The sequence below is a fragment of the Panulirus ornatus genome, chromosome 43 (assembly GCF_036320965.1).
Source record: "Panulirus ornatus isolate Po-2019 chromosome 43, ASM3632096v1, whole genome shotgun sequence".
Taxonomy (NCBI): domain Eukaryota; kingdom Metazoa; phylum Arthropoda; class Malacostraca; order Decapoda; family Palinuridae; genus Panulirus; species Panulirus ornatus.
In genome coordinates this window covers 17,772,596-17,800,298 of record NC_092266.1, presented here as the reverse complement: position 1 = coordinate 17,800,298, position 27,703 = coordinate 17,772,596, and the positions used below count along the sequence as shown (strand labels likewise).

The 27,703-nt window shown below is 40.2% G+C and overlaps 1 protein-coding gene across 48 annotated transcripts in view; it reads right to left on the bottom strand.

Annotated features, from left to right (window-relative positions):
- slo (calcium-activated potassium channel slo) overlaps positions 1 to 27,703 on the bottom strand; it is a 1,069,848-nt gene that overhangs the window by 84,273 nt on the left and 957,872 nt on the right. For all 48 annotated transcript variants that reach the window (XM_071687050.1, XM_071687052.1, XM_071687045.1 and 45 more), the window contains one exon: positions 18,506 to 18,689. In XM_071687050.1, the coding sequence (XP_071543151.1) occupies positions 18,506 to 18,689 (184 nt within the window). The remainder of the gene's footprint in view (positions 1 to 18,505; positions 18,690 to 27,703) is intronic.

Genomic DNA, 27,703 nt, shown 5'->3' with positions numbered 1-27,703 from the left:
ATTCTCTCCATGCGACCAAACCATTTCAATACACCCTCTTCTGCTCTTTCAACCACACTCTTTTTTTTTACCACACATCTCTCTCACGCTTTCAGTACTTACTTGATCAAACCACCTCATATCACATATTGTCCTCAAACTTCTCATTTCCAACAGATCCACCCTCCTCCACACAACCCTATATGTATGTTCAGGTCCCAATAGCTCAAAATCTTTTTCACTTCAACCTTCCACCTCCAATTTGGTATCCCACTTTTCCTCTTTCCCTCCACCTCTGACACATATATCCTCTTTGTCAACCTTTCCTCACTCATTCTCTCCATGTGACAAACCATTTCAATACACCCTCCTCTGCTCTCTCAACCACACTCTTTTTATTACCACACATCTCTCTCACCCTTTCATTACTTACTCAATCAAACCGTCTCACACCACATACTGTCCTTAAACATCTCATTTCTGACATATCCACCCTCCTCCGCACAACCCTATCTATAGCCCATGCCTCACAACCATATAACATTGTTGGAACCACTATTCCTTCAAACATACCTATTTTTGCCTGCGAGATAACGTTCTCACCTTCCACACATTCTTCAACGCTCGCAGAACCTTCGCCCCTCCCCCACCCTGTGACTCACTTTTGCTTCCATGGTTCCATCCGCTGCCAAATCCACTCCCAGATATCTAAAACACTCCACTTCCTCCAGTTTTTCTCCATTCAACCTCACCTCCCAATTTACTTGTCCCTCAACGCCAATGAACTTAATAACCTTGCTCTTATTCACATTTACTCTTAGCTTTCTTCTTTCACACACTTTACCAAACTCAGTCACCAGCTTCTGCAGTTTCTCTCCCAAATCAAGCCATCAGTGCTGTATTATCAGTGAACAACAACTGACTCACTTCCCAAGCCTTCTCATCTACAACAGACTGCATACTTGCCCCTCTCTCCAAAACTCTTGCATTCACCTCCCTAACAACCCCATCCATAAACAAATTAACCATGGAGACATCACTTACCTCTAAAATCTCATAATACTCTCTCACCCCAATTCTCATTTGCCCTCTTTTTCACGTGTTGCACCTTTCTTTTGACCTCCTGCCTCTTTCTTTTATACATCTCCCAGTCATTCACACTACTTCCCAGCAAAAATCGTCCAAACGCCTCTCTCTTCTCTTTCACTAGCAATCTTACTTCTTCATCCCACCACTCACTACCCTTTCTAATCTGCTCACCTCCCACCTTTCTTATGCCCATAAATGCACATATACATACATGTACATATCAACATATACACACACATACATAACTGGTGAGATCCAGTGCAGCTTCTTGGCCTTTGGTGCCTTAACCTTGGTGGGCCATTGGCAGAGGGCAGCTCTAGCGAAGTGTTTTCGGAGGCTCCTGCCTAACGTTTCTGCTGACTGCTGTTACCTAATATGTCTACCTAATGCTCCAAACTACAACTTCTACCTAATGCTCGTGTCTAATGCTCCTACCTACTACTATATTTATAGCACTGACCACAGAAAAGCTAGAGTTAGGAAGAATGAGTATTGTGAGTTAAGTGTTGTAAAGTTTTATGTGTGACAAGTAGAGAGTGTATGTTTGTGGAGAGAATGCCAGCAGTCCATGTGTGGGTGAGGCAGGAAGAAAGGACAGGTCAGAGGAGAGAATAAATGTGGAGATTGTATGAGAATAATTGGATTGTGTGTAACTGTTAGGATAGAGTGAGGAAATTTGTATAAAGTGGCTGTATTGCAGTTGAGGAATTAGTAGATATATGACAGGATGGATCCATGGGGATAAGGGAGAAAGAATACTTCCCACGTATTCCCTGCATGTCATATAAGGCGACTAAAAGGGGAGGGAGCAAGGGGCTGGAAATCCTCCCCTCCCGTTTTAATTTTTTCAAAAGTAGGAACAGAGAAGGGGGCCAAGTGATGATATTCCCTCTTAGGCTCAGTCCTCTGTTCTTAATGCTACCTCACTAACACAGGAAATGGCAAATATGTATAAAAAAACACACACATACACAGACATATACATATATACACATGTACATATTCATACTTGCTTGCATTCATCCATTCCTGTTGTTACATGTGTATACATGTATATGTGTGTGTAAATATATGTATATGTATGTATGTATGTATGTGTATACACATGTATGTGCATATATGTACATATATGTGTATGTGAGTGGATGTATCTTTCTTCATCTGTTTCCTGGTGCTACCTGGCTAATGTGGGAAATAGTGATCAAGTATCAAGTAAACTTTCTTTGTGTTCTAGGAGTCCTTTCTACCTTCATGAAAGTTGTGCAGCACTCAAGAAGCCAGCTATATCCACTAGGCAGGACCAAAAATCACAATGTATGATGATATGTGTAAATCTATGCGGGAAGAATGTAGGGCATCTGAGCATTAAGTGTTCAGTATCTTCATTGTGATTGTTGCATTATGGGCATGCTAGGTTCAGGGATGAGTTGAAATGGTGTATGTAATAATGAAGGATGGATGATGTGGTGTCCAGAGTACATACTGGAGAATGTAATTTGTGTTTGTCTGGGGAATGTGGTTTCTGATGGGCATATGTCTAATGGAAAGGTATCTGTCACACCCCATTTTCTTCAGGACTCTGGAAAGAGGGTAGGTAAGGTTTTTTTCCTTCAGTCTTTCTGAATGTTTAGATAATTATTAGTTCATGCATTAGGTAAGAACCAAATGAAGGGAAGTATATTGAACAAATATTGAAAATACAAGTTATTCACCAAAAAAATTATGAATGTTATAAACTGTGATGTGAAGACTCACTCACACTGCATACCTAAATTGCAAATAGTTTATTGTACCACCTATATTTCTATTATTTTCCTAAGTCATAAGGCTACAAAAGAGAACTATGTGGAGAAATACACAAAAAATACAATTTACTATATCATTCACCAAGAGAAAGACAAAAAAAAGTTCTGAACACAAGCAATTGTGTTACCATGAGCTTGGTTAGGTTTTTGTACATTTCTAATGGATATGTGGATAACTATGAGTCCATGCACTAGGTAAGAGCATACAGAAGAAAACTGGGTAAAAGATAAGTAAAAAATACAATTTACAATATCATTTACCGTGGTTAATATGTATAAGACAACAACTCACTTCTCTGAACTGGAAATGTTCTTATCTGTACACTGCTGTACTGCCCATATTTTTGTTATAGTATTTTCCTTAATGCTGTGCTCTATGTAATTCAAGTTAGTTCATAAATTATTTCAGAACTATTAAAAAACTGTGTTGAAAAATACACAAAAAATACCATACCACTAAGGGTAAGGGACAAAAGGTCAAAAATAAAGGAAATAATTCTCAAAACTTAATGCACACAATGTAAATAATATACAATACTTTACCAAATAAAATACTTAACTTCACTTGAACAAAAAAATTATATACTATACAGTATGTAAAGAAAATAATAGACAGTTCCTATATCTGCTCCCTATTCTTAGAGCAACACATTACCTGACCCAGGCTCTGTAGACATGAGTAGCTTGAGGTGTGACAAAACCCTGAAATATCCCAAAATCACTCTAAATCTGATAAATCATCAGAATAACACAGCACATGCCATCTAAATCGCTTAGGCTTGCTCAAATGAGATGAAAAAACAAATGTCTGATATCAAAAAGAAGATTTGTAACCAAAGGAAAAATAACTTTAGTTAGTGCTCTCAACACAGATACACATCTTAAATAACAGAGAAATACAGTAAAAAAGTATTTCTCTCAAATGAAATGAAAGAACATCATAAAGAATAGTAAAAGAACCAAGAAACAAGTGCTATAAGCCTTAAATTAACCAAGGAGAAATAATGGCCCAGCCTTAATGTTAATATGATTGATGTCGAGTAACGAAGTCTTGAAGGTCAAAAGCTTTATTGATGAACTACATCAATGTCTTTTTCCATAACTACATAAATATGCAATTATGACAAAATTTAGTTATAAACAGTCTAAGAAACATGAATTGCATAAAGGTGGAAAAATTGAAATAATTTAATGGAAATGAGGAACAGACTGTTGCTATACAAGCACCTTGTATAGCAGGTGACAAAATAACCATGAACAAAAAATATAAAAAAAAGTGATAAGTACATCACTTTCATTTACATAGTCATGGGAGTGATTCTGAAAGTAAACTTAAATTTTTTTTTTTTTTTTTTTGCTTTGTTGCTGTCTCCCGCGTTTGCGAGGTAGCGCAAGGAAACAGACGAAAGAAATGGCCCAACCCACCCCCATACACACGTATATACATACGTCCACACACGCAAATATACATACCTACACAGCTTTCCATGGTTTACCCCACACGCTTCACATGCCCTGATTCAATCCACTGACAGCACGTCAACTCCGGTATACCACATTGATCCAATTCAATCTATTTCTTGCCCTCCTTTCACCCTCCTGCATGTTCAGGCCCCGATCACACAAAATCTTTTTCACTCCATCTTTCCACCTCCAATTTGGTCTCCCACTTCTCCTCGTTCCCTCCACCTCCGACACATATATCCTCTTGGTCAATCTTTCCTCACTCATTCTCTCCATGTGCCCAAACCATTTCAAAACACCCTCTTCTGCTCTCTCAACCATGCTCTTTTTATTTCCACACATCTCTCTTACCCTTACAATACTTACTCGATCAAACCACCTAACACCACACATTGTCCTCAAACATCTCATTTCCAGCACATCCATCCTCCTGCACACAACTCTATCCATAGCCCACGCCTCGCAATCATACAACATTGTTGGAACCACTATTCCTTCAAACATACCCATTTTTGCTTTCCGAGATAATGTTCTCGACCTCCACACATTCTTCAAGGCTCCCAGGATTTTCGCCCCCTCCCCCACCCTATGATCCACTTCCGCTTCCATGGTTCCATCCACTGCCAGATCCACTCCCAGGTATCTAAAACACTTTACTTCCTCCAGTTTTTCTCCATTCAAACTTACCTCCCAATTGACTTGACCCTCAACCCTACTGTACTTAATTACCTTGCTCTTATTCACATTTACTCTTAACTTTCTTCTTTCACACACTTTACCAAACTCAGTCACCAGCTTCTGCAGTTTCACACATGAATCAGCCACCAGCGCTGTATCATCAGCTAACAACGACTGACTCACTTCCCAAGCTCTCTCATCCACAACAGACTTCATACTTGCCCCTCTTTCCAAAACTCTTGCATTTACCTCCCTAACAACCCCATCCATAAACAAATTAAACAACCATGGAGACATCACACACCCCTGCCGCAAACCTACATTCACTGAGAACCAATCACTTTCCTCTCTTCCAACACGTACACATGCTTTACATCCTCGATAAAAACTTTTCACTGCTTCTAACAACTTTCCTCCCACACCATATATTCTTAATACCTTCCACAGAGCATCTCTATCAATTCTATCATATGCCTTCTCCAGATCCATAAATGCTACATACAAATCCATTTGCTTTTCTAAGTATTTCTCACATATATTCTTCAAAGCAAACACCTGATCCACACATCCTCTACCACTTCTGAAACCACACTGCTCTTCCCCAATCTGATGCTCTGTACATGCCTTCACCCTCTCAATCAATACCCTCCCATATAATTTACCAGGAATACTCAACAAACTTATACCTCTGTAATTTGAGCACTCACTCTTATCCCCTTTGCCTTTGTACAATGGCACTACGCACGCATTCCGCCAATCCTCAGGCACCTCACCATGAGTCATACATACATTAAATAACCTTACCAACCAGTCAATAATACAGTCACCCCCTTTTTTAATAAATTCCACTGCAATATCATCCAAACCTGCTGCCTTGCCGGCTTTCATCTTCCGCAAAGCTTTTACTACCTCTTCTCTGTTTACCAAATCATTTTCCCTAACCCTCTCACTTTGCACACCACCTCGACCAAAACACCCTATATCTGCCACTCTATCGTCAAACACATTCAACAAACCTTCAAAATACTCACTCCATCTCCTTCTCACATCACCACTTCTTGTTATCACCTCCCCATTTGCGCCCTTCACTGAAGTTCCCATTTGCTCCCTTGCCTTACGCACTTTATTTACCTCCTTCCAGAGCATCTTTCTATTCTCCCTAAAATTTAATGATACTCTCTCACCCCAACTCTCATTTGCCCTTTTTTTCACCTCTTGCACCTTTCTCTTGACCTCCTGTCTCTTTCTTTTATACATCTCCCACTCAATTGCATTGTTTTCCCTGCAAAAATCATCCAAATGCCTCTCTCTTCTCTTTCACTAATAATCTTACTTCTTCATCCCACCACTCACTACCCTTTCTAATCAACCCACCTCCCACTCTTCTCATGCCACAAGCATCTTTTGCGCAATCCATCACTGATTCCCTAAATACATCCCATTCCTCCCCCACTCCCCTTACTTCCATTGTTCTCACCTTTTTCCATTCTGTACTCAGTCTCTCCTGGTACTTCCTCACACAAGTCTCCTTCCCAAGCTCACTTACTCTCACCACCCTCTTCACCCCAACATTCACTCTTCTTTTCTGAAAACCCATACAAATCTTCACCTTAGCCTGCACAAGATAATGATCAGACATCCCTCCAGTTGCACCTCTCAGCACATTAACATCCAAAAGTCTCTCTTTCGCGCGCCTGTCAATTAACACGTAATCCAATAACGCTCTCTGGCCATCTCTCCTACTTACATACGTATACTTATGTATATCTCGCTTTTTAAACCAGGTATTCCCAATCACCAGTCCTTTTTCAGCACATAAATCTACAAGCTCTTCACCATTTCCATTTAAAACACTGAACACCTAAATATATTCACTTAAATATATTCATAAAAAAATTTCATTTAGTAACAATGTATCTGCTAGCCAAGGAGGGGAGTCACAACACATGTTAACTACGTGCTAAGTGGTACAGCTACGGCAATGAAAGTAATGGACCGAATTTCACATATGAACAGCTGGTTTTCGAGGTTTGTGCATGAGTGGCCCAAAATCAAATGTAGTACGGGGACCCAGACTTCTCTTCCAGGCCCTACTTACAAACACTCCCAGTAGTTTATGATCAAATGATTGTCCTCACTATTACCAGACTGATTCAGGTTTTCAGCAGTAACATAATGATATCAAACAATAAAAAAAACTAAAAATGTATGAAATTTTAACAAATCTATTGGGAATGTAGGTGCGATTTCAATTTGTAAAGGTGACCGTACTTTTTCAGGTATATTAGATAATTACTTCTAGAACCCAGGTGCTGTCCTTGGGATGGTCTATGATGCTAAATTATCAAGGGAGAATGAAACTGACAATTTATGATTCAACAAACCTTTCTATTTTGAATCATACTCTTCAAACAAGAATGCAAAATATATTTAGAAAGCATTCTACAATGATTTCACAAAAGATTATCATTTCTATTCCTGGGTACAGGAAAGAAAATGAAAAAACTCATCACTAAAGGCATCAACCATTGATTTATCTCTCAATGAGTCATATCAACATTGAGGCTGGGTGAGATAATGAAATTCCATAAAACTCTTCAGAAGCACCAGAGATATGTGGAAAAAGATGGACTCTATGTAAAAAGCAAGTGAAAAAAAAAAAAAAAAAAAAAAAATATATATATATATATATATATATATATATATATATATATATATATATATATATATATATATATTTATATGTTTAATTTGTTTATGAATTGGGTTGTTAGGGAAGTGAATGCAAGAGTTTTGGAGAGAGGGGCAAGTATGCAATCTGTTGTGGATGAGAGGGCTTGGGAAGTGAGTCAGTAGTTGTTCGCTGATGATACAGCGCTGGTAGCTGATTCGGGTGAGAAACTGCAGAAACTGGTGACTAAGTTTGATAAAGTGTGTGAAAGAAGAAAGCTGGGAGTAAATGTGAATAAAAGCAAGGTTAATAGGTTCATTAGGGTTGAGGGCCAAGTAAATTGGGAGATAGGTATGAAAGGAGAAAAACTGGAGGAAGTGAAGTATTTTAGATATCTGGGAGTGAAAGCAGAAGCGAGTCACAGGGTGGGGGAGGGGGCAAAGGTTCTAGGAGCACTGAAGAATGTGTGGAAGGCGAGAACATTATCGTGGAGAGGAAAAACGGGTATGCTTGAAGGAATAAAGGTTCCAACAATGTTATATGGTTGTGAGGCATGGGCTATAGATAGGGTTGTGCAGAGAAGGGTGGATGTGTTGGAAATGAGATGTCTGCAGACAATATGTGGTGTAAGGCGGTTTGATCGAGTAAGTAATGAAAGGGTAAGAGAGAAGTGTTGTAATAAAAAGAGTGTGGTTGACAGAGCAGAAGAGGGTGTACTTAAATGGTTGGTCACATGGAAGAATGAGTGATGTCAGAGGTGGAGGGAACGTAGAGAAGTGGGAGACCAAATTGGAGGTGGAAGGATGGAGTGAAAAAGATTTTGAGCGATTGGGGCCTGAACATACAGGAGGGTGAAAGGGATGCAAGGAATAGAGTGAATTGGAATGATGTGGTATACCAGGGTGGACGTGCTGTCAATGGATTGAATCAGGGCATGTGATGCATCTGGGGTTAATCATGGAAAGTTTTGTGGGCCTGGATGTGGAAAGGCAGCTGTGGTTTCAGTGCATTACACATTACAGCTAGACTGAGCATAAACAAATGTGGCCCTTGCTGTCTTTTCCAAGTGCAACCTTGCGTGCATGCTGAGGGTGCCATTTCATGTGCAGCTGGGTGGTGACGGAAATGGATGACGGCAGAAAGTATGAATATGTACATGTGTATATATGTCTGTGTATGTTGAAATGTATAAGTATGTATATGTGTGTGTGTGGGCATTTATGTATATACATGTGTATGCGGGTGGGTTGGGCCATTCTTTCGTCTGTTTCCTTGTGCTAACTTACAAACGCGGGAGACGGCGACAAAGTATTACAATAATAATAATAATAATAATAATAATAATAATAATAATAATAATGATAATAATAATAATAATAATAATAATAATAATAATAATAATAATAATAATAGTAGTAGTAATAATAATAATATATCATTCTTAAGGTAGGGAAAAAAAGAGTTCTTCTTCCATGTTCCCTGCATGTCATAGAATGTGACCAAAGGGAGCAGAAGAGGAAAGCTGGAAACCTTCCCTTCTTCTATTTCTTCTTTACAAGAGAGGAAACAAGAAGAGCTAGGTGGGTAGTGCTCATCCTACTCAAAGGCTCAGATTGGGATGTCTAAATATGTGTGGATACAACCAAGATGAGAAGAGAGGAGAGATAGGTAGTGTCCTTGAGCAAAGAAACCTAGTATTCTTGCTATGAGTAAAACAAACCTCAAGGGTAAGGGGGAAGAATGGTTTGGAAATGTCTTAGTAATAAAGTCAGGGGCTGGTGAACGGACAAGGGCTGAGGAAGGAGTATCACCTATACTGAAGTAGGAGTTGTGGAAGCGTGTGATACATTGTAAGCAAGTAAATTCTAGACTAATGTTGATAAGCTGGACGTGGATGACGAGACATGGGTGATTATTGGTGCTTATGCACCTAGCCATGACAAGAAAGATTATGAAAGGGAAGTGTCTAGGGAGCAGCTGAGTGATTGTGTCAGCAGTTTTGGTGCACAAGACCAGGTATCAATGATGGGTGATTTAAATAAGAAGGTAAGTTATGTGGCAGTTGAGGGTATAATTGGTTTTAATGGGGTGTTTAGTACTATGAATGGAAATGGTGAAGAGCTTGTGGATTTGTGAGCTGAAAAAAGACTGATGACTGGTAATACCTGGTTTAAAAAGAGAGATCTATCTATCTATATCTCTGATGCCTGTCCCTCCAGAAACACCCATCAAAGGGTCGACAAGGCAAAAGTCTCCACTTATCCCTGACCTTACATGCCTCCATCACATACACCATTCCACATATTCTTCCTCTGTTTCTCTCCCTCCAGTATTTCTCCACCCTGTTTGCATATGTCACAAGTGGTCTTCCGTTCACACCAACCCCTTCAACTGTACAATCATGCACTCTTCCACCCTGTACTCTCTCCTTCCATATCACCACACTTACTGAAGACAGCTCCCAGGTAATTAAATTCCCTCACTTCTTCTGGTCTTTTCCCCAATATCCACTGCACAATTTAGTACACTTTCTTCTCTCACCCTATATGGTTTTACAAAGTCCATAATTTTACTCTGTTTCTTTTCAAACACCATTACTTTACTCTTACTTGCATATACCTTCAAATTTCTCCACTTACATTATAAAACACATTTCCAACCTTCTGCAACTCCTCTTCACTCTCCACAAACAACACAGTATCATCCGCAAACATGCTTGCCACTAGCCACCGTATCACACTGCCACACGCCATCCCTGCACCCCTTTTCCCTAGTTTTGCTTTCATATTTCTGATCACTCCATCAATATGTATATATATATGTATGTCTATATTGTAGTTCAAAGAAATTCAAATTCATCTCTGAGAGGTAGGTTTGGATGGAAAAGTAGATGACTGCAGTTGTTAGTCATAACATAGGTGGACAGAGGGTATGTTATGACCAACAAAAAATTTTGATGTTGCTATTGCATAGTATTTGGTTACCTGATTATTTTCATTCATCTTTGATGTGTAATGATGAGCCTTACCACTAAGCTTCAAATATATGCTGGAAATGAGATGTTTGAGGACAATGTGTGGTGTGAGGTGGTTTGATCGAGTGAGTAACGTAAGGGTAAGAGAGATGTGTGGAAATAAAAAGAGCGTGGTTGAGAGAGCAGAAGAGGGTGTTTTGAAGTGGTTTGGGCACATGGAGAGAATGAGTGAGGAAAGATTGACCAAGAGGATATATGTGTCGGAGGTGGAGGGAACGAGGAGAAGAGGGAGACCAAATTGGAGGTGGAAAGATGGAGTGAAAAAGATTTTGTGTGATCGGGGCCTCAACATGCAGGAGGGTGAAAGGAGGGCAAGGAATAGAGTGAATTGGAGCGATGTGGTATACCGGGGTTGACGTGCTGTCAGTGGATCGAATCAAGGCATGTGAAGCGCCTGGGGTAAACCATGGAAAGCTGTGTAGGTATGTGTATATATATTTGCGTGTGTGGACGTATGTATATACATGTGTATGGGGGGGGTTGGGCCATTTCTTTCGTCTGTTTCCTTGCGCTACCTCGCAAACGCGGGAGACAACGACAAAGTATAATAAATATAAATATATACATATATATATATATATATATATATATATATATATATATTATCCCTGGGGATAGGGGAGAAAGAATACTTCCCACGTATTCCCTGCATGTCGTAGAAGGCGACTAAAAGGGGAGGGAGCGGGGGGCTGGAAATCCTCCCCTCTCAATTTTTTTTAATTTTCCAAAAGAAGGAACAGAAAAGGGGGCCAGGTGAGGATATTCCCTCAGTGGCCCAGTTCTCTGTTCTTAACGCTACCTCGCTAACACGGGACATGGTGAATAGTTTGAAAAAAAAAAAAAAAAAAAAAAAAAAAATATATATATATATATATATATATATATATATATATATATATATATATATATATATATATATATATATATATATATATTTCCAAAAAAGGAACAGAGAAGAGGGCCAGGTGAGGATATTCCCTCAAAGGCCCAGTCCTCTGTTCTTAACGCTACCTCGCTATCGCGGGAAATGGCGAATAGTATGAAAAAAAAAAATATATATATATATATATATATATGCGGGAGACAGCGACAAAGTAAAAAAAAAAAAAAAAAAAAAAAAAAAATATATATATATATATATATATATATATATATATATATATATAATCTTACTTCTTCATCCCACCACTCACTACCCTTTCTAATCAACCCACCTCCCACTCTTCTCATGCCACAAGCATCTTTTGCGCAAGCCATCACTGATTCCCTAAATACATCCCATTCCTCCCCCACTCCCCTTACTTCCATTGTTCTCACCTTTTTCCATTCTGTACTCAGTCTCTCCTGGTACTTCCTCACACAAGTCTCCTTCCCAAGCTCACTTACTCTCACCACCCTCTTCACCCCAACATTCACTCTTCTTTCCTGAAAACCCATACAAATCTTCAACGTAGCCTGCACAAGATAATGATCAGACATCCCTCCAGTTGCACCTCTCAGCACATTAACATCTAAAAGTCTCTCTTTAGTGCGCCTGTCAATTAACACGTAAGCCAATAATGCTCTCTGGCCGTCTCTCCTACTTACATACGTATACTTGTGTATATCTCGCTTTTTAAACCAGGTATTCCCAATCACCAGTCCTTTTTCAGCACATGAATCTACAAGCTCTTCACCATTTCCATTTACAACACTGAACACCCCATGTATACCAATTATTCTCTCAACTGCCACATTACTCACCTTTGCATTCAAATCACCCATCACTATAACCCGGTCTCGTGCATCAAAACCACTAACACACTCATTCAGCTGCTCCGAAAACACTTGCCTCTAATGATCTTTCTTCTCATGCCCAGGTGCATATGCACCAATAATCACCCATCTCTCTCCATCAAGAAAGAGAAGAGAGAGGCATTTGGACGATTTTTGCAGGGAAAAAATGCAATTGAATGGGAGAGGTATAAAAGAAAGACGCAGGAGGTCAAGAGAAAGGTGCAAGAGGTGAAAAAGGGGGCAAATGAGTTGGGGTGAGAGAGTATCATTAAATTTTAGGGAGAATAAAAAGGTTTTGGAAGGAGGTAAATAAAGTGCGTAAGACAAGGGAGCAAATGGGAACTTCAGCGAAGGAGGCTAATGGGGAGGTGATAACAAGTAGTGGTGATGTGAGAAGGAGATGGAGTGAATATTTTGAAGGTTTGCTGAATGTGTTTGATGATAGAGTGGCAGATATAGGGTGTTTTGGTCGAGGTGGTGTGCAAAGTGAGAGGGTTAGGGAAAATGATTTGTTAAACAGAGAAGAGGTAGTGAAAGCTTTGCGGAAGATGAAAGCTGGCAAGGCAGCAGGTTTGGATGGTATTGCAGTGGAATTTATTAAAAAAGGGGGTGACTGTATTGTTGACTGGTTGGTAAGGTTATTTAATGTATGTATGACTCATGGTGAGGTGCCTGAGGATTGGCGGAATGCGTGCATAGTGCCATTGTACAAAGGCAAAGGGGATAAGAGTGAGTGCTCAAATTACAGAGGTATAAGTTTGTTGAGTATTCCTGGTAAATTATATGGGAGGGTATTGATTGAGAGGGTGAAGGCATGTACAGAGCATCAGATTGGGGAAGAGCAGTGTGGTTTCAGAAGTGGTAGAGGATGTGTGGATCAGGTGTTTGCTTTGAAGAATGTATGTGAGAAATACTTAGAAAAGCAAATGGATTTGTATGTAGCATTTATGGATCTGGAGAAGGCATATGATAGAGTTGATAGAGATGCTCTGTGGAAGGTATTAAGAATATATGGTGGGGGAGGAAAGTTGTTAGAAGCAGTGAAAAGTTTTTATCGAGGATGTAAGGCATGTGTATGTGTAGGAAGAGAGGAAAGTGATTGGTTCTCAGTGAATGTAGGTTTGCGGCAGGGGTGTGTGATGTCTCCATGGTTGTTTAATTTGTTTATGGATGGGGTTGTTAGGTAGGTGAATGCAAGAGTTTTGGAAAGAGGGGCAAGTATGCAGTCTGCTGTGGATGAGAGAGCTTGGGAAGTGGGTCAGTTGTTGTTTGCTGATGATACAGTGCTGGTGGCTGATTCATGTGAGAAACTGCAGAAGCTGGTGACTGAGTTTGGTAAAGTGTGTGAAAGAAGAAAGTTGAGAGTAAATGTAAATAAGAGCAAGGTTATTAGGTACAGTAGGGTTGAAGGTCAAGTCAATTGGGAGGTAAGTTTGAATGGAGAAAAACTGGAGGAAGTGAAATGTTTTAGATATCTGGGAGTGGATTTGGCAATGGATGGAACCATGGAAGTGGAAGTGAATCATAGGGTGATGGAGGGGGCAAAAGTTCTGGGAGCGTTGAAGAATGTGTGGAAGTTGAAAGCATTATCTCGGAAAGCAAAAATGGGTATGTTTGAAGGAATAGTGGTTCCAACAATGTTATATGGTTGCAAGGTGTGGGCTATGGATAGAGTTGTGTGGAGGAGGGTGGATGTGCAGGAAATGAGATGTTTGAGGACAATATGTGGTGTGAGGTGGTTTGATCGAGTAAGTAATGTAAGGGTAAGAGAGATGTGTGGTAATAAAAAAGAGTGTGGTTGAGAGAGGAGAAGAGGGTGTTTTGAAATGGTTTGGTCACATGGAGAGAATGAGTGAGGAAAGGTTGACCAAGAGGATATATGTGTCAGAGGTGGAGGGAATGAGAAGTGGGAGACCAAATTGGAGGCGGAAAGATGGAGTGAAAAAGATTTTGAGTGATCGGGGCCTGAACATGCAGGAGGGTGAAAGGCGGGCAAGGAATAGAGTGAATTGGATCGATGTGGTATACCGGGGTTGACGTGCTGTCAGTGGATTGAATTAGGGCATGTGAAGCATCTGGGGTAAACCATGGAAAGTTGTGTGGGGCCTGGATGTGGAAAGGGAGCTGTGGTTTCGGGCATTATTGCATGACAGCTAGAGACTGAGTGTGAACAAATGGGGCCTTTGTTGTCTTTTCCTAGCACTACCTCGCACACATGAGGGGGGAGGGGGATGGTATTCCATGTGTGGTGAGGTGGCGATGGGAATGAATAAAGGCAGACAGTGTGAATTGTGTGCATGGGTATATATGTATGTGTCTGTGTGTGTATATATACGTGTACATTGAGATGTATAGGTATGTATATTTGCGTGTGTGGACGTGTATGTATATACATGTGTATGGGGGTGGGTTGGGCCATTTCTTTCGTCTGTTTCCTTGCGCTACCTCGCAAACGCGGAAGACAGCGACAAAGCAAAATAAATAAATAATGAATATTTTTTTTTTCATACTATTCGCTATTTCCCGCGATAGCGAGGTAGCGTTAAGAACAGAGGACTGGGCCTTTGAGGGAATATCCTCACCTGGACCTCAGTATCCCTTGCTCCATCAAGGTGGCACTAGGAAAACAGATAGAAAAGGCCCCATTCGTTCACACTCAGTCTCTAGCTGTCATGTGTAATGCACCAAAACTACAGTTTCCTTTCCACATCAAGGCCCCTCAGACCTTTCCGTGGTTTACCCCAGATATTTCACATACCCTGGTTCAGTCCAATTACAGGATGTCAACCCCGATATACTATATTGTTCCAATTCACTCTATTCCTTGCACATCTCTCACCCTCCTGTATGTTCAGGCCCTGATCATTCAAAATCTGTGTCAATCCATCCTTCCACCTCCAATTTGGTCTCTCACTTCTCCTTGTTCCCTTCACCTCTAAAACATATATCCTCTTTGTCAATCTTTCCTCATTTATTCTATCCATATGTTAAAAACCACTGCAACACACCCTCTTCTGCCCTCTCAACCAAACTTTTTATTTTCACACATCTCTCTTACCCTTTCATTATTTACTCAATCAAACCACCTCACACCACATACTGTCCTCAAACACTTCATTTCCAACACATCCACCTTCCTCCATACAACCCTATCTACAGCCCATGACTTGCAACCACATAATATTGTTGGAACTACTTTTCCTTCAAACACCCAATTTTGCTCTCTGAGATAACGTTCTCTCCTTTGAAACATTGTTCATCGCTCCGAGAACCTTTGCCCCCTACCCCACCCCATGACTCACTTCTGCTTCCATGGTCCCAGTCACTGCAAAGTCTATTCTCAGATATCTAAAACAATTCACTTCCTCCAATTTTTCTCCATTCAAACCTGCATCCGAACTAACTTGTCCCTCAACCCTATTGAACCTAATAACATTGTTTTTATTTACATTAATCTCAACTTTCTGCTTTCACACACTCTTCCAAACTCAGTCACCAATTTCTGCATTTCCTCACTTGAATCAGCCATTAGTGCTGTATCATCAGCAAACAACAACTGACTCACTTTCCAGTCCCTCTCACCCCAAATAAAATGCATACTCACCCCTCTCTCCAAAATCCTTGCATTTAACTCCCTAACCAACCAATCCATAAACAAATCAAACAACCATGGTGACATCACACATCCATGCTGGAGACTGACCTTTACTGTGAATCAATCACTCTCCTCTCTTCCTACTTGTCGACATGCCTTACAGCCTTGATACAAACTTCTCACTGCTTCTAGCAGATCACCTACCACACCATATGATCTTAAAATCTTCCACAAAGCATCTCTATCAACCTTATCATATGCCCTCTCCAGATCCATAAAGGCCACATACAAATCCATCTGCTTTTCTAAGTATTTCTCACACACATTCTTCAAAGCAAACACCTGATCCAAACATCCTCTACCACTTCTAAAACCACACTGCTCCTTCCCAATCTGATGCTCTGACCATGCCTTCACCCTCCAAATCAATACCTTCCCATATAATTTCCCAGGTATACTCAACAAGCTTATGCCTCTAGTTTGAATATTTTTATCACCTTTGCCTTTATACAACAGCACTATATATGCATTCCTTAAATCCTCAAGCACTTCACCATGATCCATACATACAATGAATATCCTTTCCAACCAATCAACAACACAGTCACCCACTTTGTTAATAAATTCAACTGCAATACCATCCAAATACCTTGCCAAATTTCATCTTCCACAAGGGTCTCAGCATCTCTTCTCTTTTCACCAAACCACTCTCCCTTACTCTTACTTTGCATACCACCACTACCTATACACCCTAAATCTGCCACTCTATCATTAAACATTTAACAGTCCTTCAAAATACTCACTCCATTACTGCCTTTTATCACTTACCCTTTTACTCGCTTCAGCGATGTTTCAGTTTCTTCTCTTCTATTTCACACATTATTTACCTCCTTCCATAACATCTTCTTATTCTTCTTAAAGTCTGATGATACTCACTCATCCCAACTCTAATGTGCCCTCTTTTCCAACCCCTGCACCTTCCTCTTGATCTCCTACCACTCTCTTATACATCTTCCAATCATTTGCACTCCTTTCTTGAAAGTACCACTCATATGCCACTCCTTTCTTTTTCACTAGCAAGTTTACTTCTTCATCCCACTGCTAACTACCCTTTTTAATCTGCCCACCTCCCGCCTTTTGCAATCTGTATGCATCTCTTGCACATGCCATCAATGCTTCCTAAATACCTCCCATTCCTCATCCACTCCCTTCACTTCATTTGCTCTAACCTTTTATCATTCTATGCTGTATTTCTTCACACAAGTCTCCTTTCCAAGCTCACTTACTCTCACCACTCTCTACTCCCTGACACTGTCTCATCTCCCCTTTTTCAAAATCTGTTAGAAATCTTCACCCTCACCTCCACAAGATTCTACGAGTTGCCCCTCTCAGAACATTTATATCCAAAAGTCTCTCTTTTACACATCTATCAATTAGCACATAATCCAATAATGCCCTTTGACCATCTCTCCTACTCACATACATTTACTTGTGTATATCTCTTTAAACCAGGTATTCCCAATCACCAGTCTTTTTTCTGTACATAACTCCACAAGCTCTTCACCATTTACATCTATAACATTGATCATCCCCATGTGCACCAATCATACCCTCAACTACCACATTACTCACCTTTACATTTAAATCATCCATCATGAATAGTTGGTCTTAAGCACCAAAACTACTGACACACTCAACTGCTCCAAAAACACTTGCCTTTAATGATCTTTCTTTTAATGACCAGGTGCATAAGCATGAATAATCACCCATCTCTCATCTGCCACTTTCAGTTTTATACACATCAATCTACAATTTATTTTCTTACATTTACACACATCAATCTAGAATTTATTTTCTTACACTAACACGCACTCCCACAACCCCTGCTTCAGGAGTAGTGCTACTCCTTCCTTACCTCTTGTCCTCTCACTAACCCTTAACTTTACTCCCAAGACATTTCTACACCATTTTTTCCCCTTTACCCTTGAGCTTTATTTCACTCAGAACCAGAACATTCAGGGTGCTTTCCTCAAACATACTACCCATCTCTTCTCTCTTCTCATCTTGGTTACATCCACACGCATTCAGACACCCCAATCTGAGTCTTTGAGGAAGATGAGCACTCCCTGCTTGACTCCTCTATCTATTTCCTCTTTCAGAAATTGAAATACAAGAAGAGAAGTGTTTCTAGTCCCTTGTTCCCTCCCACTTTTGTTCCCTTCTATGACATGTGGGGAAACTCAGAGGTAAAATTCTTCTCCCGTCTCAGGGAATGACTTTGATTAGGGCATTTTGTGTCATGCCTTCTCAGCCAACATGAAAGTCACAAATCTGATATTCATATTCTGACAACTCTACAATCATACATACATTGACACCTTTAGTAACAACTACATTTAATAGATTCAACATACTTTGGTTAAGAACACCAATAGTGTCATCAAAAGTCATGGCCTTGATGTTGAGGGAGGCAAGGATGGCTTCTTTATCTGCTAGGGTTGGATCATCATTGCTGGGAACCTTGGCACTCAAGATGACACACATGTCACAGAGGTTCACATTCACCGCTCTCAAGTCTGCTCGGCTGAGTGGTGAGCCCTGTTTGTCATAAAAATAAATCATCATTGGCATGCGCTCAGGTAAATTGGATTATCCTACGTTATATTCAATTCAAGTCAGTGAAAAATTGTTTGCACATGCAGCCAATGATTGTTATAGGTACAAGGAAACTGTTGGAGATTTAGCTTCTGTCATCATCATTTATTGATGGTTGGAGATTGTATGTGTAAATTCAATATAGTACATAAACGTTCATAAAATGTAAGCAGACTGACTTATCTAAAGAATTACACATTCTGTTTAGTCTCTGTTTGTAATATGTATTTCATTGAAAAAATAGAGGAATGACGTTGAGATAAACAGAAAAAGGGAGTACCGCAAACCCATGTGATTTATGAACCATACAAGAACCTACTGAATAATATCAATGCCATGATTTGTTTTTGTATGTGAATTAGGTCAGTACAGGAGCTGTGTGAGGTGAGTGGTGATACGTGAATTGGTAGTGACGTGCATTCTATGTGGCATATTGTGCATCTATGTTGGCATAACATGCTGCAACAGCCAATTATTTCCATCTCGGTAACAATATTGGAAGGATGTAATGAGGAAGATAAGAATAGCTTACAAGAGAAAAAACAATGGTATTCTCAGTTTATAACAAATGTGTTGAATTTCATTCATATTTACCATGCACTATTGCTGGAGTAGTAAATAATATTCAATTATGACAACATTTTTAATTTTTCTTCTTTCAAAATGAAATATGTTCATAAAACTGGGAAGCACAATACGTTCAGCTAAATAAAGAAGATAAAAATAATCACTTGCCTGGCTGGCTGTTAGGCTGATGCACCCTCATGACCAACCCCTCAGACGATGTCACCTACATGTCATAATTTCTCAAATGTATTGCACTCAATTCTATGAACAAGGTAGTCTTGTATGAATCATATCACAAAAAACTCAGTGTGCAATATGTAACAAAAAATGTCAACTAATTTCATGTAAATCCATACAAAACATATAGAAAGAAATGTTTACTTTGTGATAAGCATATATCTAGTGATGTCATGCTTTGCTGTGCAGCAGAAAATGCTAAACTATTAAGGAATACTATTCTTGTAATATGCATTTGGGCATGAGCCAAACTTACTCTTGAATTTGCTTTCTGCATTCTATTAACATAATCTTTGATACTTTAGAAAGAAAAATACATTCCATTAATCCTGAAACTTCTGTATTTTTAGGGTAGGGTGAACAATTTTGTGAATGTCAAAGTGTTAAATGGAAAAGCATCCTTTATCTTCATATCTGTTGGTATCCTGAGATGCATTGCTTAGAAAAGACTTTTCTGATACTTTCACTTTTCTCCATTAAGGTCTAGATGCTACACTCATTATTGCCATAATAGCATTCAACTGCTGAAGAAGTAGACCCATACTTAAGTTCATTCAATATTTTGAAAAAACTCACTTGTAGTAAGAGTATTTGCTAGACCCTTAGGCATAGCAGTGATTGGTGTAAGTGGGTAGCAGTGAAATACATGAGTGGTAAACAATGCATCATTACTCTCTGAATGTTAGCAAAGAACTGACATGGTGGGCAGCATGGCATGTGCAGCATTTGAGCACACCCTTTCCAGCTCTATCAACCACATTCACATCATTACTTCACCTCTCTCTTACCCTTTTACTGCTTACTTAAACAACACTCCTCATACCTCAAATTTTCCTCAAATATTTCATTTCAAACACATCCACCCTCCTCCACACATTCTCATCTATAGCCCATCCCCTGCATCTACACAACATTGTTAGGACTACTATATTTTCAAACATACCCATTTTTGCCATCCTAGATGACAATCTCTCTATCCACACATTCCTCATTGCAGCTAGAACCTTCGACCCCTTACCCAAACTAGAACTTGCTTCAGCATCTATGGTTCCATTTGCTGCCACGTGGCAGGCACCTAAAACACTCCACTTTCTCCAATTTATTTCCATTTAAAGCCACACTCCAAACAACCTGTCCCTCTGTCCTCCTGCATCTAAAAACCTTGCTTTTATTCACATTTACTCTCAACTTCCTCATTTCACACCACCAAACTCAGATAACGAATTCTGCAGTTCCTTACTTGAGTCTCACACCAATGCTGTGTCAACAGCAAACAACATTCACTTCCCAAGTCTCCTCACCCCTTTCAGACTGCATGACATCCCTAAACACCCACCCAGAGACAAATTAAACAGTCTTCCACTCCTGAATCCACATTGTTCCTCTCCAGTCTGATGCTTGGTCCATGCCTTCACACTCTCAAGAAATCAACACTCTCCCATTCAACTTACCAGATACACTCAACAAACTTATATCCCTGAAGTTAAAGCATTCACTTTAGTCCCCCTTACCAGTAAATAATGGATGGTACTATACATGAACTCTGCCAATTCTCCCATTCAACTTACCAGATACACTCAACAAACTTATATCCCTGAAGTTAAAGCATTCACTTTAGTCCCCCTTACCAGTAAATAATGGATGGTACTATACATGAACTCTGCCAATCCTCAGGCACCTCACCATTATCCATACATGCTTTTTAAAAATCCTAACTAACCAATCAAAAACACAGTCACCACCTTTCTAAAGAATCAACTGCAATACCATCCAATCCAACTACTTGCGAAATTTCATCCTGGACAAGGATTTTACCATCTCTTTTCTTTTCACCAAACCACTTTCCACAACTCTCTCATTTTGCATACCTCCCTAACCTGAACACCCTACAACCGCCACTGTGTCAACAAACACATTTAACAATCACTCAAAATACTTAATTCAACTCTTCACCACATCAATGCCTGCTATCACAAGTACATTTTCTTTTAATTGCCCTTTTCATAAAATTTTCAATTGGTTCTCTTGTTTTTGTCACACTACTGACCTCCTTATGGGACATCTTATTCTCCCTGAAGTTTGCTGATGCTCAACACCCCAATCTCGTTTGCTCTCTTTTTCAACCTCTATACTTTCCTCTTGACCTCCTACTGCTTTCTTTTGTACATCTCTCATTCATTTGTACTCCTTCACCGTAAGTACCAACTATACACCTCTCTTTTCTCTTTCAATAGCAACTTTACTGTCTCACCCCACCACTCACTATCCTTTCTCCCCTGCCCAACTGCATGTTACATACCACTCTTGCAAATGCCAGCACTGCCTCCCTTAATAGCACCTTTAATACCTGAGAGTCTATGAACAGAGGCAGTTCACTCTAGGCTCAAAAATTACTGAAAATATTCTTTCCAACTATGATGACACATGTCAATGTTACTCAGTTCTATCTTTACAACTGATTTCCTCACACTGTGATTCATGAATAACCTTGCCAAATTCCTGCAGCACTAGTGGTCTTATATAATGTTCCTCAGGTAACTAGGATTGATTACTCATTTGCTTCATGACTCAACATTACAAACATAAATTTCCTTATCTGTGGAACAGCAGTATTGTCTGTCTTTTTACTTACTTCTGTTCTCATCTTGTAAACAGTTCTCACCTCAAGTGGTTTTGACTCTGTTTCATGCTAATGGTCTTACATGCTCTTGAGTTGATAGTTCTCACTCAGTGATTTTGACTCTGCTTCATGCTAATGGTCTTACATTTTCTTGAGTTACCTTGTTTTCCTTAGTGAAAGAGTTGTAGATGGTTTAATGTAAACTAAGTTTGATATATTTTCTAGCAACTCCTTCTTAGCATGGTACTGTATAAATAAAATCTTTCCTTATCCCTCCATATGTTAATCCCTTTTACTCCTAGTTATGTCACAGTGGAATGACATTTAAGAAATTCTGCATTCAGGGAATCCCAAAACAATCTACCCTCTCCTATTACTTGCAAAGTAGGCCTACATAAACTGCAATCCATTTGAAAATGGTCTACTTTTTGCTGCTTGCATGCATCTCTCTCAATCTGTGTGTGTGAGTGATTATTAATTGCGATTACTAATTGTGTGTTATGGACAGAGAGTTTTATACTGTGTACCCCTGTCTCTACCTGTGTATACATTTCTTTCACATTAGAGGCTCTAGTAAAAGACAAAAGTCCACATCAAGACCAGGCCTTAATAGAAATATAGAGAGATCAATGAAATAGAATCAGAAGAAGCAAAGTGAAAGTATTTACTAATTGTGTGTTATGGGGAGAGAGTTTTATACCTGTGTATATATGTGTATATATATATATATATATATATATATATATATATATATATATATATATATATATATATATATATATACATATATCCCTGGAGATAGGGGAGAAAGAATACTTCCCACACATTCCTCACGTGTCGAAGAAGGCGACTAGAGGGGACAGGAGTGAGGGGCTGGAAACCCTCCCCTCCTTGTATTTTAACTTTCTAAAAGGAGAAACAGAAGGAGTCATGCGGGGAGTGCTCATCCTCCTCGAAGGCTCAGATTGGGGTGTCTAAATGTGTGTGGATGTAACTACAATGAGACAAAAGGACAGATAGGTAGTATGTTTGAGGAAAGGAACCTGGATGTTTTGGCTATGAGAGAAATGAAGCTCAATGGTAAAGGGGAAGAGTGGTTTGGGAATGTCTTGGGAGTAAAGTCAGGGGTTAGTGAGAGGACAAGAGCAGGGGAAGGAGTAGCACTACTCCTGAAATAGGAGTTGTTGGAGTATGTGATAGAGTGTAAGAAAGTAAACTCTAGATTGATATGGGTAAAACTGAAAGTGGATGGAGAGAGATTGGTGATTATTGGTGCATATGCACCTGGGCATGAGAAGAAAGATCATGAGAGGCAAGTGTTTTGGGAGCAGCTGAATGAGTGTGTTAGTGGTTTTGATGCACAAGACCGGGTTATATTGATGGGTGATTTGAATGCAAAGGTGAGCAATGTGGCAGTTGAGGGAATAATTGGTGTACATGGGGTGTTCAATGTTGTAAATGGAAATGGTGAGGAGCTTGTAGATTTATGTGCTGAAAAAGGACTGGTGATTGGGAATATCTGGTTTAAAAAGAGAGATATACATAAGTATACGTATGTAAGTAGGAGAGATGGCCAGAGAGCGTTATTGGATTATGTGTTAATTGATAGGCACATGAAAGAGAGACTTTTGGATGTTAATGTGCTGAGAGGTGCAACTGGAGGGATGTCTGATCATTATCTTGTGGAGGCGAAGGTGAAGATTTGTATGGGTTTTCAGAAAAGAAGAGAGAATGTTGGGGTAAAAAGAGTGGTGAGAGTAAGTGAGCTTGGGAAGGAGACTTGTGCGAGGAAGTACCAGGAGAGACTGAGTACAGAATGGAAAAAGATGAGAACAAAGGGTGTAAGGAGAGTGGGGGAGGAATGGGATGTATTTAGGGAAGCAGTGATGGCTTACGCAGAAGATGCTTGTGGCATGAGAAGCATGGGAGGTGGGTTGATTAGAAAGGGTAGTGAGTGGTGGGATGAAGAAGTAAGATTATTAGTGAAAGAGAAGAGAGAAGCACTTGGACGATTTTTGCAGGGAAAAAATGCAAATGAGTGGGAGATGTATAAAAGAAAGAGGCAGGAGGTCAAGAGAAAGGTGCAAGAGGTGAAAAAGAGGGCAAATGAGAGTTGGGGTGTGAGAGTATCATTAAATTTTAGGGAGAATAAAAAGATGTTTTGGAAGGAGGTAAATAAAGTGTGTAAGACAAGGGAGCAAATGGGAACTTCAGTGAAGGGGGCTAATGGGGAGGTGATAACAAGTAGTGGTGATGTGAGAAGGAGATGGAGTGAGTATTTTGAAGGTTTGCTGAATGTGTTTGATGATAGAGTGGCAGATATAGGATGTTTTGGTAGAGGTGGCGTGCAAAGTGAGAGGGTTAGGGAAAATGATTTGGTAAACAGGGAAGAGGTAGTAAAAGCTTTGAGGAAGATGAAACCCGGCAAGGCAGCGGGTTTGGATGGGATTGCAGTGGAATTTATCAAAAAAGGGGGTGACTGTATTGTTGACTGGTTGGTAAGGTTATTTAATGTATGTATGACTCATGGTGAGGTGCCTGAGGATTGGCAGAATGCTTGCATAGTGCCATTGTACAAAGGCAAAGTGGATAAAAAGTGCCATTGTACAAAGGCAAAGGGGATAAAATGTGCCATTGTACAAAGGCAAATGGGATAAAAAGTGCCATTGTACAAAGGCAAAGGGGATAAAAGTGAGTGCTCAAATTACAGAGGTATAAGGTTGTTGAGTATTCCTGGGAAATTATATGGGAGGGATATTGATTGAGAGGGTGGAGGCATATACAGAGCATCAGATTGGGGAAGAGCAGTGTGGTTTTAGAAGTGGTAGAGGATGTCTGGATCAGGTGTTTGCTTTGAAGGATGTATGTGAGAAATACTTAGAAAAGCAAATGGATTTGTATGTAGCATTTATGGATCTGGAGAAGGCATATGACAGACTTGATAGAGATGCTCTTTGGAAGGTATTAAGAATATATGATGTGGGAGGCAAGTTGTTAGAAGCAGTGAAAAGTTTTTATTTAGGATGTAAGGCATGTATATGTGTAGGAAGAGAGAAAAGTGATTGGTTCTCAGTGAATGTAGGTTTGCGGCAGGGGTGTGTGAAGTCTCCATGGTTGTTTGATTTGTTTATGGATGGGGTTGTTAGGGAGGTGAATGCAAGAGTTTTGGAGAGAGGGGCAAGTATGAAGTCTGTTGTGGATGAAAGAGCTTGGGAAGTGAGTCAGTTGTTGTTCACTGATAATACAGTGCTGGTGGCTGATTCAGGCGAGAAATTGCAGAAGCTGGTGACTGAGTTTGGTAAAGTGTGTGAAAGAAGAAAGCTGAGAGTAAATGTGATTAAGAGCAAGGTTATTAGGTACAGTAGTGTTGAGGGACAAGTCAACTGGGAAGTAAGTCTGAATGGAGAAAAACTGGAGTAAGTGAAGTGTTTTAGATATCTGGGAGTGGATTTGGCAGCGGATGGAACCATGTAAGCGGAAGTGAATCATAGGGTGGGAGAGGGGGCAAAAGTTCTGGGAGCGTTGAAGAATGTGTGGAAGTCGAGAACATTATCTCGGAAAGCAAAAATGGGTATATTTGAGGGAATAGTGGTTCCAAAAATGTTATATGGTTGCGAGGCATGGGCTATGGATAGAGTTGTGCGCAGGAGGGTGGATGTGCTGGAAATGAGATGTTTGAGGACAATATGTGATGTGAGGTGGTTTGATCGAGTAGGTAATAATAGGGTAAGAGAGATGTGTGGTAATAAAAAGAGTGTGGTTGAGAGAGCAGAAGAGGGTGTTTTAAAATGGTTTGGTCACATGGAGAGAATGAGTGAGGAAAGATTGTCCAAGAGGATATATGTGTCAGAGGTGGAGGGAACGAGGAGAAGTGCGAGACCAAATTGGAGGTGGAAAGATGGAGTGAAAAAGATTTTGAGTGATTGCGGCCTGAACATACAGGAGGGTGAAAGGCGTGCATGGAATAGAGTGAATTGGAATGATGTGGTATACCGGGGCCAACATGGTGTCAATGGATTGAACCAGGGCATGTGAAGCATCTGGGGTAAACCATGGAAAGTTCTGTGGGGCCTGAATGTGGAAAGGGAGCTGTGGTTTCGGTGCATTATTACATGACATCTAGAGACTGAGTGTAAACAAAAGTGGCCTTTGTTGTCTTTTCCTAGCGCTACCTCGCGCACATTTGAGGGGAGGGGGTTGTTATTTCATGTGTGGCGGGGTGGCGATGGGAATGAATAAAGGCAGACAGCATGAATTATGTACATGTGTATATATGTATAGGTCTGTGTGTGTATATATGTATACGTTGAGATGTATAGGTATGTATATTTGTGGGTGTTAGGGAGGTGAATGTAAGAGTTTTGGAAAGAGGGGCAAGTATGAAGTCTGTTGGGGATGAGAGAGCTTGGGAAGTGAGTCAGTTGTTCGCTGATGATACAGCGCTGGTGGCTGATTCATGTGAGAAACTGCAGAAGCTGGTGACTGAGTTTGGTAAAGTGTGTGAAAGAAGAAAGTTAAGAGTAAATGTGAATAAGAGCAAGGTTATTAGGTACAGTAGGGTTGAGGGTCAAGTCAATTGGGAGGTAAGTTTGAATGGAGAAAAACTGGAGGAAGTAAAGTGTTTTAGATATCTGGGAGTGGATCTGGCAGCAGATGGAACCATGGAAGCGGAAGTGGATCATAGGGTGGGGGAGGGGGCGAAAATTCTGGGAGCCTTGAAGAATGTGTGGAAGTTGAGAACATTATCTCGGAAAGCAAAAATGGGTATGTTTGAAGGAATAGTGGTTCCAACAATGCTGTATGGTTGTGAGGCGTGGGCTATGGATAGAGTTGTGCGCAGGAGGATGGATGTGCTGGAAATGAGATGTTTGAGGACAATGTGTGGTGTGAGGTGGTTTGATCGAGTAAGTAACGTAAGGGTAAGAGAGATGTGTGGAAATAAAAAGAGCGCGGTTGAGAGAGCAGAAGAGGGTGTTTTGAAATGGTTTGGGCACATGGAGAGAACGAGTGAGGAAAGATTGACCAAGAGGATATATGTGTCGGAGGTGGGGGGAACGAGGAGAAGTGGGAGACCAAATTGGAGGTGGAAAGATGGAGTGAAAAAGATTTTGTGTGATCGGGGCCTGAACATGCAGGATGGTGAAAGGAGGGCAAGGAATAGAGTAAATTGGATCGATGTGGTATACTGGGGTTGACGTGCTGTCAGTGGGTTGAATCAGGGCATGTGAAGTGTCTGGGGTAAACCATGGAAAGCTGTGTAGGTATGTATATTTGCATGTGTGGACGTATGTATATACATGTGTATGGGGGTGGGTTGGGCCATTTCTTTCGTCTGTTTCCTTGCGCTACCTCGCAAACGCGGGAGACAGCGACAAAGCAAAAAAAAAAAAAAATTTTCATGTGTGGACGTTGTATATGTATATACATGTGTATATGGGTGAGTTGGCCAGTCTTTCGTCTGTTTCCTTGCACTACCTCGCTAACGCAGGAGACAGTGACAAAGCAAAATAAATGAATAAATACATATATATAT